This window comes from Pezoporus wallicus, unplaced genomic scaffold (assembly GCF_028554395.1).
Source record: "Pezoporus wallicus isolate ANWC-B61680 ecotype Strahan unplaced genomic scaffold, APGP_CSIRO_Pwel_v1 contig_2908, whole genome shotgun sequence".
Lineage (NCBI taxonomy): Eukaryota > Metazoa > Chordata > Aves > Psittaciformes > Psittacidae > Pezoporus > Pezoporus wallicus.
The window spans coordinates 6,659,123-6,672,099 of NW_026642179.1; the positions used below are offsets into that span (position 1 = coordinate 6,659,123).

The window sequence follows — 12,977 nt, forward strand, 5'->3', positions numbered from 1 at the left end:
GACTCACAGGAGAGAAGTATAAAAGCAGTAGTTTCACCACTTGAAAGTTATTGGCATCGAAGACTTAACTGCTGACAAGTGCACAGGTAAGTGAAGTACAAAATCATTCTGTTATACCACACTGGGGATAAGCATGATGGAAATTATTCCATTTGATGGAAAATAACAGAAGAAGCAAAAAAAAAAAAAAAAACCAACCCCAGAAAAGTCTATTAAGGATCAGTGAGGTAAATCCTGAAGTGCTGAGGTATCTGTCAGTGGGAAATAATGGTTGTGCTAGTGGTATTCTGTAAGAATGGGGGCAGGTGCTGTGACATAACTGTCATTGGACTGGTAGTTGTATGCTTCACAGGGATGGTATGAATTGGTTTTGTTTTCCTGAAGGTTTATTGTGCTGACAAAAAGAAAGGGGATTGGCAATACAAGATAACAGTTTATGTTTTGTTTGCTTTTATATGGGGTGAGGGGTGTTTATTATTTTTTAAATGTGAATAAAGACAAATAACTTACATGTTTATATACACACACATACATGTATATCCTCTTCACTACAGTGCTTATGCTTCAAAAGTAAGTTAAAAGGAAGACTTTTTTTTAACTTGGGAAATGAGACCTTCTGGAGCTGAGGACATGGAGGATGGTTTGTATCTCTTTGCTTCAGTTAATCATCTCAATATAGACAACTGGAACAGGAACATCTCTTCAGCTTCAGAAATAATACAAAAACAGGACATCACAACTTAAGTTTGACTACTTCTTTGTACATGGAATGAGCAGCAGCAGGAGTTTAATCGCAGCCCAGAGCTCTTCTTTCAGTACTAATTTCTGTGGTATTTATTGGTTTTGTAATTTGCGTCATGGTATGTATTGCTTTAGGGCTGTTAACCAGCAAAGTGTTCCTTAGCAGTAAGTGGTGTGCTCCTTAGGCAATGCCACCACAAGCTTTTGTCTGTGTCACTTATTTTTTACAGGTAATCTATATGTGCAGTACATTAAAAGAAATAATTCTGTATTCTTTATTGAAATACTCTGCTTTCATTCCTATATTAGTGAAAGTGCAGTAATCAACAGTGTTTTTTTCTGTAGCCTGACCATATTTGAATTTGCCTACTAATTATGACCTCTTTATTTGGACGTGTTCAGAGAGTCATCCATACATACGCTTAGGAAAGAAAGATTTGTGCATGTTTCTAGCTCGTCTTATGGAGGAGTCTCCGGAGTGTCATGCCCCATCTGATGAGGTATGTAACAGGGTATCACTGCTAGGAAGTATTTTTACTGCTTATTTTACTGAGAATTAGCCTTTAAAACATCTTATGTCATTCATCAAACAAAACATTCATAAACATCTATTGTGTGATCGCCACTTTTATGGTGGAGTGAATCTGATGAGGTTATCCATTCTAGTCTTGTGTTTTGAAAGTTACTGCTAGTAAGCCATGCTGTTAAAGTTTTCATGGAAATCTAATAATGTTACATAAAGATACTGGATTCCTAAGAATTGATTAATACCAATTTTTTTTTCATTTCCCTGTGTCATACTGCTGAAGCATACTGTCATGTCCTAATTGTTCATGAATACCGTAATGAAATCATAGAATCATAGAAACACAGGATCATAGAAATGGAAGGGGATTGCCTGGGAAAAGTGGCACTGTCATGTGGTTGCTTTTCCTGCTTGAAAGATGGGGATAAATGATGTCCAGTTTTCTACATGTAGGGACATTATGAAGAGTATTTGTGTTTACCTCTGACTTAAAGTAGTAAATCATTTTATGAGGCAGTTGTTGGCCTTCCTCTGTCCTTCCTGTGGGTACTGAACTAGATTCAGTTTCTCTTCCTGATGGTCCTGGAGATGCACCTAGTTTCAGTGATTTAGCCAGAGCTGTCGTTGCTTTTGGGAATGGCACAAAGCAGGTGAAACAGCCAGCTAAAAGAAGACTCATATATTCAAATTGACAGTCTTGTCAATAGCTGGAATGGTACTAGACAGCATGGACAGTGGCAAAGTGTTTTCTCTTTGGGGATGTTACTAACTCAGGGAGTACAGTTCTTTGTGTGACTGTTTCTGAAGACATTTTAGTACTTTATCCATTTATATTATGAGAATAGAACCTATCACACATAGTAGCAAGACCAGCATGCAACTCTACCTTTTCTTTCGTGTGCCAGACTTTTTCAGCGTTGTGAGTCTTCCTCAGATCATCTCAGCAGAGCTATAGGCTGTGAACTCATTCACATAAGGATCAGTTTAGGGATAGCATTTGTTAGGTGAGAGAAAACTGAAACCTTTCTCAGTACTAAGCGCAGCTATGGCAGCAGTAGCGTGTTAAGCAGAGCTCTTTTTAGCCCTTTCCTCACAGGACAAGAGTGACAGACTTTGCAGAACAGGCTTGGATGGTGATGGCCATATTGGTCCCAGACACTCTAAGAGCCATTGTGCTTTTCTAAAAGAAACAGCAAACTCCATTTTATTATTTATTCATTTCCACAATTAAAATGCACCCTAGCTTAATTATAGTTGTGAATATGAAAATATTAAATATTTTATCTTCAACTTCATATGCTGATTGGCTTGTGTAGAAAGTTTTTCCTATTCCAGGTCATCTGAAAATGGTTTATAAAACTATCAATAAAATACTACACAGGGACCAAATTATCAGGTAACGGTAACAGTGATGGCAACACTTCTGCAAACTTTAAGAACTACTTCTTAAATACTACTGAATTTATAAACAATTGATCTGATAGAGGACCTAATAATAACAACCAGCTTTGAATGTAAAGCAATGGAATCATAAAAATGGCCTGAAGTAATTTAATCCATTTCCTTGCTGTGAAGCAGATTTAAGTCAAATCACACCACCCGTATCAGATACTTGTCTAATCTGATCTTCAAACTTTTCTAGGAGCAATTGCTCAACCTTCTTAGGTGAAGCTTCAGTCTTTCTCTTAGATTTTTGTTGTATTTTGTTTTTCGTGTTTGTGCTTCAGATCGAGTAACTGCAGTTGTGCGATTCCTCTAAATGTTTATTGTGCAAGGAGGTCAATAGTAACATTGCGTGTTGCTGGTCTGTTGAACTGTAGTTCACAATAGTCTCCTGACTCTTGTGGCTATCAGATGTTTTCTATATCATGTTTGGTTGTGCAGTTTATATTTCCAAAGCAGGATCTTGTTTTATTTGGTTTTAGTTTCAACTTGTTGCTGTGCAACCTTTTCTGCATTCTTATTTGCTCTCCTTCCCTGTTGTGTAATGTAACTGCCTCCTTTGACTTTCTTCCTGTGATTTTATATATACCCTTTTCTTTTTGCCTTTTGTATCCCTTGCTAGTGAAAGCATCTGTATTTTTTCAATAATTTAGTCTTTCTATTTTTACCTGTATCTGCTATACTATTCCTTTATCCTTATTCTTACATTGCCTTTACTTCCTTTCTTATTTTCTGATTCTACTTTTGGTAAAGATCTGTTGTTACAACCAAAGTGGTCTCATGGTGTTACTGACTTTTCCCTTACATCAGGATATTTTACTGCTGATACTAAGTCAGACTCTCATAGTCCTTGGACTACTTTTCCAAGAGATTTCCTAAAAGTTGCTTAAATTTGCTGTTATATATCTCTCTGAAATCATTATCATAATTCTATTTTTACAACATCCTTTCTTACATATAACATCATCATAATCTTTATTAGAATTTCTTTTCATTTTCAGATTTATGGTGATTTCTTCTGTGTTATAATAAAATGTAAAGTATCTGCTTTCTCACTCATTGCTATAATAAAAATAGGCTGCAGTATGCTTTCATAGCTGCAGGTATGTCCTGAACATATTACTTTTCTAGCTGCTATCTCCAGAATTCAGTCTACCGTTATCAAAAGGTCCTTAAATGCATCAGAAAATTGCTTTAAGGATTAAAACAAACAAACAAAAAAAGGCACTTCAGCCTTTTACCTTTTGGTCAGGTGGTCAGTAATAAATCTCTGCAGATATCTCTATTTTCTTCATTCTTGCTTTGCTTAATGCTATTATTTATTTGAGACATTTACAGCAATGCATGTTCACAGTCTTCTTGAAAGATGTTAGTGAATCCCAAAGCTGCTATTCTTTTCTGAAAAATATCACAAGGTATTCAGTTCTCATGCAGACATCTGTCAGGGCAGGTGGAGCAAACCTTCATGTGGTGAGAGGCTCCCTGCAGGTGTTACTGAACTTCAGTACTGCTGAATCTGTAGATGATCACCTGGAGTAGTTTATTCCAACTGCTTCTGTGACAGAGGCGGCAAAAACCATTATCTAGGAACTGAATAATCTGGCCTAATTTTGAAGTTGGCCCTGCTCTGAGTGGGAAGGTGGATTAGATAACCTCCATGACGTGGATACTGAGCACACCCTCAGCAAGTTTGCCTATGACATCAGGCTGTGTGGTTTGGTTGATATGCTGGAGGGAAGGAATGCCATCCAGACGGACCTCGACACACTTGTGAGGTGGGCTGATGCCAACCTTGTGAAGTTTAACCATGCCAAGTGCAAGGTCCTACACCTGGGTCGGAGCAATCCCAGGCACAGCTACAGGTTGGGCAGAGAAGAGATTCAGAGCAGCCCTGAGGAGAAGGACTTGGGGGTGTTGGTCGATGAGAAAATGAACATGAGCCGGCTTCAGTGTGCGCTTGCAGCCCAGAAAGCCAACCGTATCCTGGGCTGCATCAAAAGAAGTGTGACCAGCAGGTCAAAGGAGGTGATCCTGCCCCTCTACTCTGCTCTCATGAGACCTCACCTGGAGTATTGTGTGCAGTTCTGGTGTCCTTAGCATAAAAAGCACATGGAACTGTTGGGAACAAGTCCAGAGGAGGGCCATGAGGATGATCAGGGGACTGGAGCACCTCCCGTATGAAGACAGGCTGAGAAAGTTGGGGCTGTTCAGCCTGGAGAAGAGAAGGCTGTGTGGAGACCTCATAGCAGCCTTCCAGTATCTGAAGGGGGGCTATAGGGATGCTGGGGAGGGACTCTTCATTAGGGACTAAAGTGATAGGACAAGGGGTAATGGGTTAAAACTTAAACAGGGGAAGTTTAGATTGGATATAAGGAAGAATTTCTTTCCTGTGAGGGTGGTGAGGCACTGGAACAGGTTGCCCAAGGAAGTTGTGAATGCTCCATCCCTGGTGGTGTTCAAGGCCAGGTTGGACAGAGTCTTGGGTGACATGGTTTAGTGTGAGGTGTCCCTGACCATGGCAGGGGTTTTGGAACTAGATGATCTTAAGGTACTTTCCAACCCTAACTATTCTATGATTCTATGATAATGGTTAGGATTCCAAATGGTTAGGATTCCAATTAAAATCTAAGTTACTCTGTAGTGATTATTATATAATGAGTGTCCATGCTCTTTAAATCTCCTGTACATCCGTGTAATGCAGGTATTCTACTGCCCACTGTTGCTACAATAGTGCACAAGGTAAATTATACTCTGTAGTGGATCTACCGGAGGGGGGGGGGGGGGGATGGAGTGGTGTATCTAGGGATATTATTAACTTTAATGTCAATGTGTTTTTCTCTTTTTTCCTACCACAGCTAATACAGGTTTATGAAGAACCTACCTTTATATATGTGTGTGTGTGTATGCTTGGACAAATTTGGCTAAAAGAAACAAATATTTCTGAGAGTGTTTTAGAAATCTAGAGTTTGATCTTTCTGATTGATTCCAGTTTTGGTTTGATGTGTCTCTTAAATGGAATTTTCTTGAGAAAAAGTGCAAACAAAAAATCAATTCGTACTAGATTTACATTAACTTTTCGTAAAGGGAAATTGTCACCTAAAGATGGTGGGACTAAAGTCTAAAGTGCATTTAAATGTAGTACAATGTTTCAAAACCTAGAGAATATTTTTGAATCTGCATACTTGTAAAATAAAATCTGCTGTGAAAAATCAGCTGCCTTTTTTTCTTTTTCCCCTTCAGTTCAATAAGACTGGGATTGTAATATGTGAATCAGACAAAGTTCACAAAATGGTAGCTATGAGTTTCTCCAAACCTGGGCTGCATGCTGTACAACATATCATTCTCTGTCTTCCCTTTTCTCTGCGTGACCACACTATATATTTGTCAAGGAAACCATGCTCAACTTGTACAACATTCCTCATTCAAGGTATAAAATACATTCTTAATCAATCTATCTGTGTTAACTGCAGTTTTACCTGAGTAAAAAGTTCATAAGTCACCCCGCTAAACATCATGCCTAGGAAAATGTGCTACATGGCTCAGTCCAGTAGTGATGTCATCCTTTTTTTATGTAGATAGTCTCTTAAAAATAAGTGAGACTGCTTGCATGGGAAAGGACTCGCAAACTGTGGGAGGTCATTAATGAAAGTAAGGTACTGATTATCTATATTCAAATTGAGATTTGAATTGAATGTAGAACTATTACAGTGGAGTGGCTTAAGCCTGTGGGTAACAAGATAGGCTTTGGACTCTAGTGCACACACAGAATTGCAATGCAATAGAAAATTGGCCCACTGTTTCAACCAAAAAACGTGAATTAAAAGTCCCACCCAACTGTATGGCACCTTATGTGACTTTCAGTGCTTGTCTCTAGGTTCAGTTTCTTCAGTCTACTACTGGCCAATAGCTCCTGAAAAAAAGGGTAATGATTCAGTGGTTAAAGAAGATTCTCAGCAAGCTGACTATATGCTTCTCGGAAGTCATATAAGTAGCAGTGTGCTCTTACCCACGACAAGCTTTGAAACTGTGAAAATGATTGCAAAAGAAACATGATGCAAAGGACAGCCAAACAGCAATTTTAAGTTGTTCAGTTATCAAACTGAAGACTTTGAAAAATATCATTCCCTTTTTAACATAGATAAAGATATGTATGTCAAACGGATGGAAAATGCTTTACGTTGCTATGATTTTTTATTGGAATGTTCCCAACTTGAGAAAAAAGAACCAAAGGAAAATGTTCATCGACATGCATTGCAGCTTTGTTATTTTTTAGCAGCAAGATCTGGTAAGTTATGGTGAAAGTATATAAAGAATAGTAACCAAATATAAAGAATGGATTACCGTCTATCTGGTTTTTATTACTACCATTGATTCATTCATTAAGCTACTTCAAAGAGTAAGTATTTCACAACATGTGTGGATACCAGAAGAATTGTCACGCTTTCCTAACATAACTGCTCAAATGTTTTCCATTAGTATATTTGTTACACTAAAGTTTAATGTAATTGTTTATAATGTTTGTTGCAATACTGAGCTAAAACCTAAAGTAGAAGATGGAAACACATGTTATGGAAACATAGAAAATAATGTTTTATCACTTAATCCATTTTGGAGGGGGGAAAGAATATTATATATTGATATATTTAAACATTCTTAGTATATTGTTAATGTAACTAGGTGAACTTACAGCGAATCTCATAAATGGGATTTTATAACCTTTTATATTGTGTTATTAAGATTTTATATCAAGCTAATACTTTGCAATTTCTAATCAAAGAGTAAGTGTACCTTGAGTCAGATTTTAAGTTGTAGTGTTCTTCTGAAATCTGCCATTTGTTGTACTTGATAGTGGTTATGCCTTGTGTTACTGTGTAAGGTTATCTCTCTAGAACTGGATAATGTATCTGCATGGAGGGATTCTTTCAACATATAAGCAGTCACTTAACGGGGGCAGGGTATAATGGATATCCCATCGGCATATTATATGCAAACTTGCCCTCTAAAGGGAGAAAAAATCGAAGGACTGAACTTGCAAAATCGGAAGTTGTTCTCCATGCTGAAGCAAATGCTCTCCTGTACAGGTTATTATTACAAATCTGGTAATGAGTGACTTCACAGGCATTCTTTATTACAATAGATGTGAACAGTGTGCAGTGTGAGTAAGTCAGTGAGTAATCATGGATTTTCTCTTTGTCCTTTCCATCTGTTCTTCACCCATTAATCCAATTTAAAGATTATTTTTAGCTTTGCAGAAAATTAATTAATTTTGCAAATACATATATTTTTCAGATCAAAGTCCAAAATAGAAGAGAGTGATATACTTTACTGCATCAAACCTCCCTGTCATGACTGTCAGAACCTTTTGAAAGATATGAAAATCAAGACAATTCACTGTGTAAAAGAATCATCCAAACAGAGTGAAGATGTATGCTTATGTAATTTTATTTATTTATTGTCATAGTGTAATCACATGTTTGAGGAAAGGGTGGTCAGTTTATTAGTAGTTGACTTACAGAAAAATACATCAGTTCTTACCCTTCTGTGTAGGAGAGGAATTATACCAGGTTATCACCTACAAAATGTTTCATTCTTTATACTCATATACAGCTGGAATTTTATGGTTTGCTTTCTGCATTGGAGATCTTTACACTACTATACTTCTAAAGTCAGGAAAGGAACAAGTTATATATTTTAAGACCTCGCACTGGGGACGTCTATCTTTCTGTTCAAGCTATATGTCAGAGCTCTGGAATGTACTCTGATTTTGCATCTGGCTGTGTCTGAACTCTTATGGTGATGAGACCTTGATATGTGTCTTGGTTGAAGAACTTGGAACACAGATACCTAATGGAGCTGTGGTATTCTTCATTAAGACCTCCAATATGAAGGCGTACCTCTGTCCTACATTGCACACACTTTTTATCCCTCAGGGTAAATGCAACATTCTTCTTTCTAAGTAAGTCTCACATTCACATATTTGAAGCATCTGATGAGTTCAGCTTTACTGTTCACAGGTCTGTGCCAGACAACATATATTCAGATTCATCACAGGATATCACCCTTGTGATGAATCTGCAGTGGAAGGAAGAAGTATTTTTTGAGTTTGCAGAGGGGTATTATTCCTTTCAGGGAAGTCCAACAATTGCTTAGTAGGATTTAATCAGATGTAACTTAAATAATTTATGAACACCTTTGGAGAAATCTATCTGAAAGACAATGTCTCAGTGTTGGTTCAGGCCCAAGTATCCAGTTAATTCCCATATTCTAGATTAAATTCTACCCCTATAAAGACAACCATGGCCAAGGTATTAAAAATTTTCTTTGCCTTGTTTTTTGCTGGCAAGATTTGCCCTCAGGAATTCCATGTCCCTGAGACTGGTGGGAAGATGTGGAACAATGAAGGTAGTAGAGTAAAATCTGGTTATGGAATATTTAAAGAAGTTGAATATGCACAAGACCATGGGACCTGTCAATAAGGTGACTGTAAGTAGTCAGCATGGTTTTATGAAGGAGAAAATATACGTGACTAATCTGACATCCTTTTGTGATGAGATGACCCACTGGATGAGTATAGAGCAGTAGACGGTTTTCATCTTGAATTTAACAACTGCAACAGCATGTCCCACAGCATCCTAATAGACAAACTGGTGAAGAATGAACTAGATAAGTGGTCACTGAGGTGGATTGACAGCTACCTGAGGTGAGGTAATGGTTGGAATGCTGTGTCCAGTTCTGGCCTTTACAGTACAAGAAAGATGAGGACATATGACTGCAAGTCCTGCTAAAGGCCTTAAGGACAATTGAGTAATGAGACCATTTCTTGTATGAGGAGAGGCTGAGAGAGATGAGAGTGACCAGCCAGGAGAACAGAAAGTTCAGGTGGGATCTTATCCATGTGTATACCTGATGGGAAGGAGTAAAGAAGACAGAGCCAGAGCCTTCTCAGTGGTTGGACAGGAGGCAGTGGGCGCAATTTGAAATACAGGGAATTTCACTGAAATGTAAGAAAAAGCCTTTTTGCTTTGAGGCTGATGAGCCCTGGGACACGTTGCCCAGACAGAATGTGGAGCCCCCATCCTCTGAGATACTCAAAACCTGAGTGGACATGACCCCAACAGATCTGCTGTAGTTCACCCTGCCTTCAGGTCTCTGGACTGGAGACCTCCAGAGGTGGCTTCCAACCTCAGTGATTCTGTGAGTGCCTGGTTTATTTGCTTCTCTTTTTTTGTTTTAGGATCCTCTAGATGGTTTAAAGAAAAACTTTGACTATCATGAGGTAGGTTTGAATCTTGAAGATTAGACTCAGGGTGGTATTACTAAAAGATAAATAAAAATAATTAAGCAGGTAGAAGGTATGTCAGAAGTGGAAGCAGATAATGTAGAAAAATATTGCTTCACTTTCAAGATACATCTGATGGAAGTAAAGCAGTCTGAGTTGGGAAAAGAGGGAACTGGGACACACAAAACTACTGATGAACTGGATAAATGTTTAGAGGAGAGTAGGCTATGTAGTTGACTTTTATCTCCCTGTAGAGAACAAAAGCATTAGAACTGGAACAGACAAGAATGATTTCAAGGACCCATATATGTCCAGGGGTCCAAGAAATCTTCGTGTTAGATTGATTAATAGCTGTTACAAATATAATGACAGATATGAACAGATAAATTGTGGAATGTATGAAGTAAATGTTCACATATGCTTTAAATACCTTTTTGTTTGTTTTCTTTTTATTGCAGTGGAAACAGTGTGAAATTCAACTTATGGCAGGTATGGTTAAGATTCATTTCCTCCTCCTTTTTACCATTTCATTTGGCTTCTTTTGGTATTACTGGTGTTTAAATTTAGGAGTATAGTATGTTACTAAGTATTTTTCTTTAAAGCCCTTTTTGCAGGATGTAATAAATACAACAGAATCTGTTTATAAATGGCACATAATTGCTGTAAATTGAATTGAGTTACCCTTAAATTAGTTCTGCTTGTTCCAACCTTCATTTGGAGCTATACATTATAAATATCTGTACCCTGCAGATTCCATTTCTGCCACAGTACTTCTGAATATGCAGAAGACAGAATTACACAAAAATGTCGCCCTTTCGGTCGGTAAGTGGCTAAACCCCATAACTGGTTACAGTTGAAAAGACAGAGGAATAACATAGCAAGTTTCTGGGGTTAATGGTTTCTGCTCTTTTGCTAAGTCATAATTTTTTCCCCCAAAACGACTAATCAGCATCCTTTGTGATAGTTTTCTTATTTCACGCCTTTTCTGTGAATTGCTTCCAGCCTTACATATGACTGCAAGTCCTGCTATCCAAATCTGTGGAGGTATTGGGCTTGACTCTTCTCCACATGCCACTGGGTTTATGCCAGTTAGAGAGTCAGATCACCTACCACAGAATAATGTTATCAATATTGAAATTTTCTTAAGTAACTTACAATTTTATTTAGAGTAGACAATCAGTAAAAAGTAACAGAAGTTTTTAAGAACACCACACATTTTGAGAATACACAAAATCCTTTATACTTTTTGCTTGGTTTAAAGAAAAATAAAGTTATAACTGAGGTAGAAATTTGAAATCTTAATGACGTATAAGCTGAAGCACCAATGCTCTTACTAAGGGAGAAAGATTTGAAATAAACGTTTGAAACAAAACTAAATTAGAAGATAAAATCTCCAAAAATGTTGCTGACCACATCTTCATGGAGTGTGAAGATACGCTGGACAAGTGAACTGGGGAGAACTATGTAATTGAAGAGGAGTAAGGGATAGATTATTTTAAAATTGAAGAGAAAAGTGTGATATTTGCAGTAGAATGAAATCAAACTGATGGGAAGAGCAAGAACCAGGAAGATGACAGGATGGCAGAAATGAACAAGCAGAGACTCAGTATCAAAGACAAGAAGAGGCCGTCTTGAGTGTGAAAGCAAAGGGAGAGAGAAGGCAGTGTGAGTATTGGCCATTCTGTATGTGAGGAGAACATTATGCATTTGGAGGTTAAAAAGATGAAATTCAAACTTTAAAAAGATACCTAACAACAAAAACCCAGGCCATCCTCTTGTCACCACCACCACTGGGCAGCTGTAGGTATTTCTACATGAAGTTCAGTTAACTGTTTTATATCTGTGCAATTCCCATTCATCTTAATATAGATTGTTTCTGAATAAAGTATCAGAGTCCAGCCTGACTGTCAAATATTGTTCTGAACCAGTTGTGACTTCTGAGATGTCCAGCTCACAGTGGATAGTGTGTCAGTGTTGATAATAAGAGGGGGAGGGCTGATAAACTTCTAAACTTCATGTAATGTCTTTTTATGTGCTATTTCAAATCCAACCTTTTTTCTTTTGTGTCTTCCAGTACCTAGTGATTCAGAAGACAGTGAAGGAACAGAAGGAATGAGTGATGAAGGCAAAGTGAAATAAATTCAGTAAACTCTTCACTAATCATCAGTTTTTGGTTTCCCTAATTTAATTTAATTTAATTAAACAGGGTTGAATAAATGTAATTGGCCTGAAAGTAGTGAGCTGGATATTACACAGCACAGAGAGCTGATGTGCAAACTTCTGACATATCGCTCTGGCAACATATTTGTCTTAATTTTAATTTTATTTTAAGTAAAAGTAATTGTATCCATTTTTTTACCAGTCTTACCAAATGGTATTGAAATCTTAACCAAAAAAAAAAAAAGGGCATAAAAAAGGGAGGATTTTCAACTGTGATAGTTGAAATATTTTGAAGAAGAGTATGATATAGGGCAATAGAATTGGTCTTTCCAGATTGGCTAGATCTCCTAGACTATATCTCCTAGACTAAGACTGCACATTGGATATTCACATACTTTTTCTTTCCTCTTGAAGTCAGTAGAAATCATTGCCTGTGACAGAAGAGTAGATAGCATTTAAAAAGAACAACAACAAACTCCCCCCCCAAAAAAAAACCCACAAAGAAACAAAACAGAAAAAAAAGGAGATCCAGGATAGCTCTGCACTCTGTCAAGCAGTGGCTCCTAGGATGATCATTTCCATTTTCCTCGGAGGACTGGCACGCATAAGTAGATGTGCTGATGTTTGAAATGCAAAGATAAGGCTCTTTACAGGGTAACTGGCTCATCGAGCACTGATGCATTATTAAGAAACAGTTCTTTCTTTCAACATGCATGGAAATTATAACCCTTTCCCCCAACTTTCCACCTAGGACCAGAGAGCTAAATAATTATCCTTTCTATCTCATTACCAGTAATTATTTACTAATTGTGTGACATTGCCTATTTT

The 12,977-nt window shown here is 37.5% G+C and overlaps 1 protein-coding gene and 1 long non-coding RNA gene across 2 annotated transcripts; both read left to right on the forward strand.

Annotated features, from left to right (window-relative positions):
• Nucleotides 1-946: 946 nt before the first annotated feature.
• On the forward strand, nucleotides 947-7,377 carry LOC130609213 (cytidine and dCMP deaminase domain-containing protein 1-like). The gene is made up of 3 exons (XM_057427934.1): nucleotides 947-1,241; nucleotides 5,951-6,137; nucleotides 6,585-7,377. The coding sequence occupies exons 1-3, from the start codon at nucleotides 1,185-1,187 to the stop codon at nucleotides 6,761-6,763; spliced, it is 423 nt and encodes a 140-aa protein (XP_057283917.1). The 5' UTR covers nucleotides 947-1,184; the 3' UTR covers nucleotides 6,764-7,377.
• A 498-nt stretch (nucleotides 7,378-7,875) lies between these two features.
• On the forward strand, nucleotides 7,876-12,130 carry LOC130609251 (uncharacterized). Its single transcript, XR_008974743.1, has 4 exons — nucleotides 7,876-8,135; nucleotides 9,945-9,986; nucleotides 10,448-10,478; nucleotides 12,064-12,130. It is a non-coding gene; the product is annotated as an uncharacterized LOC130609251 (long non-coding RNA).
• The last annotated feature ends 847 nt before the right edge of the window (nucleotides 12,131-12,977 follow it).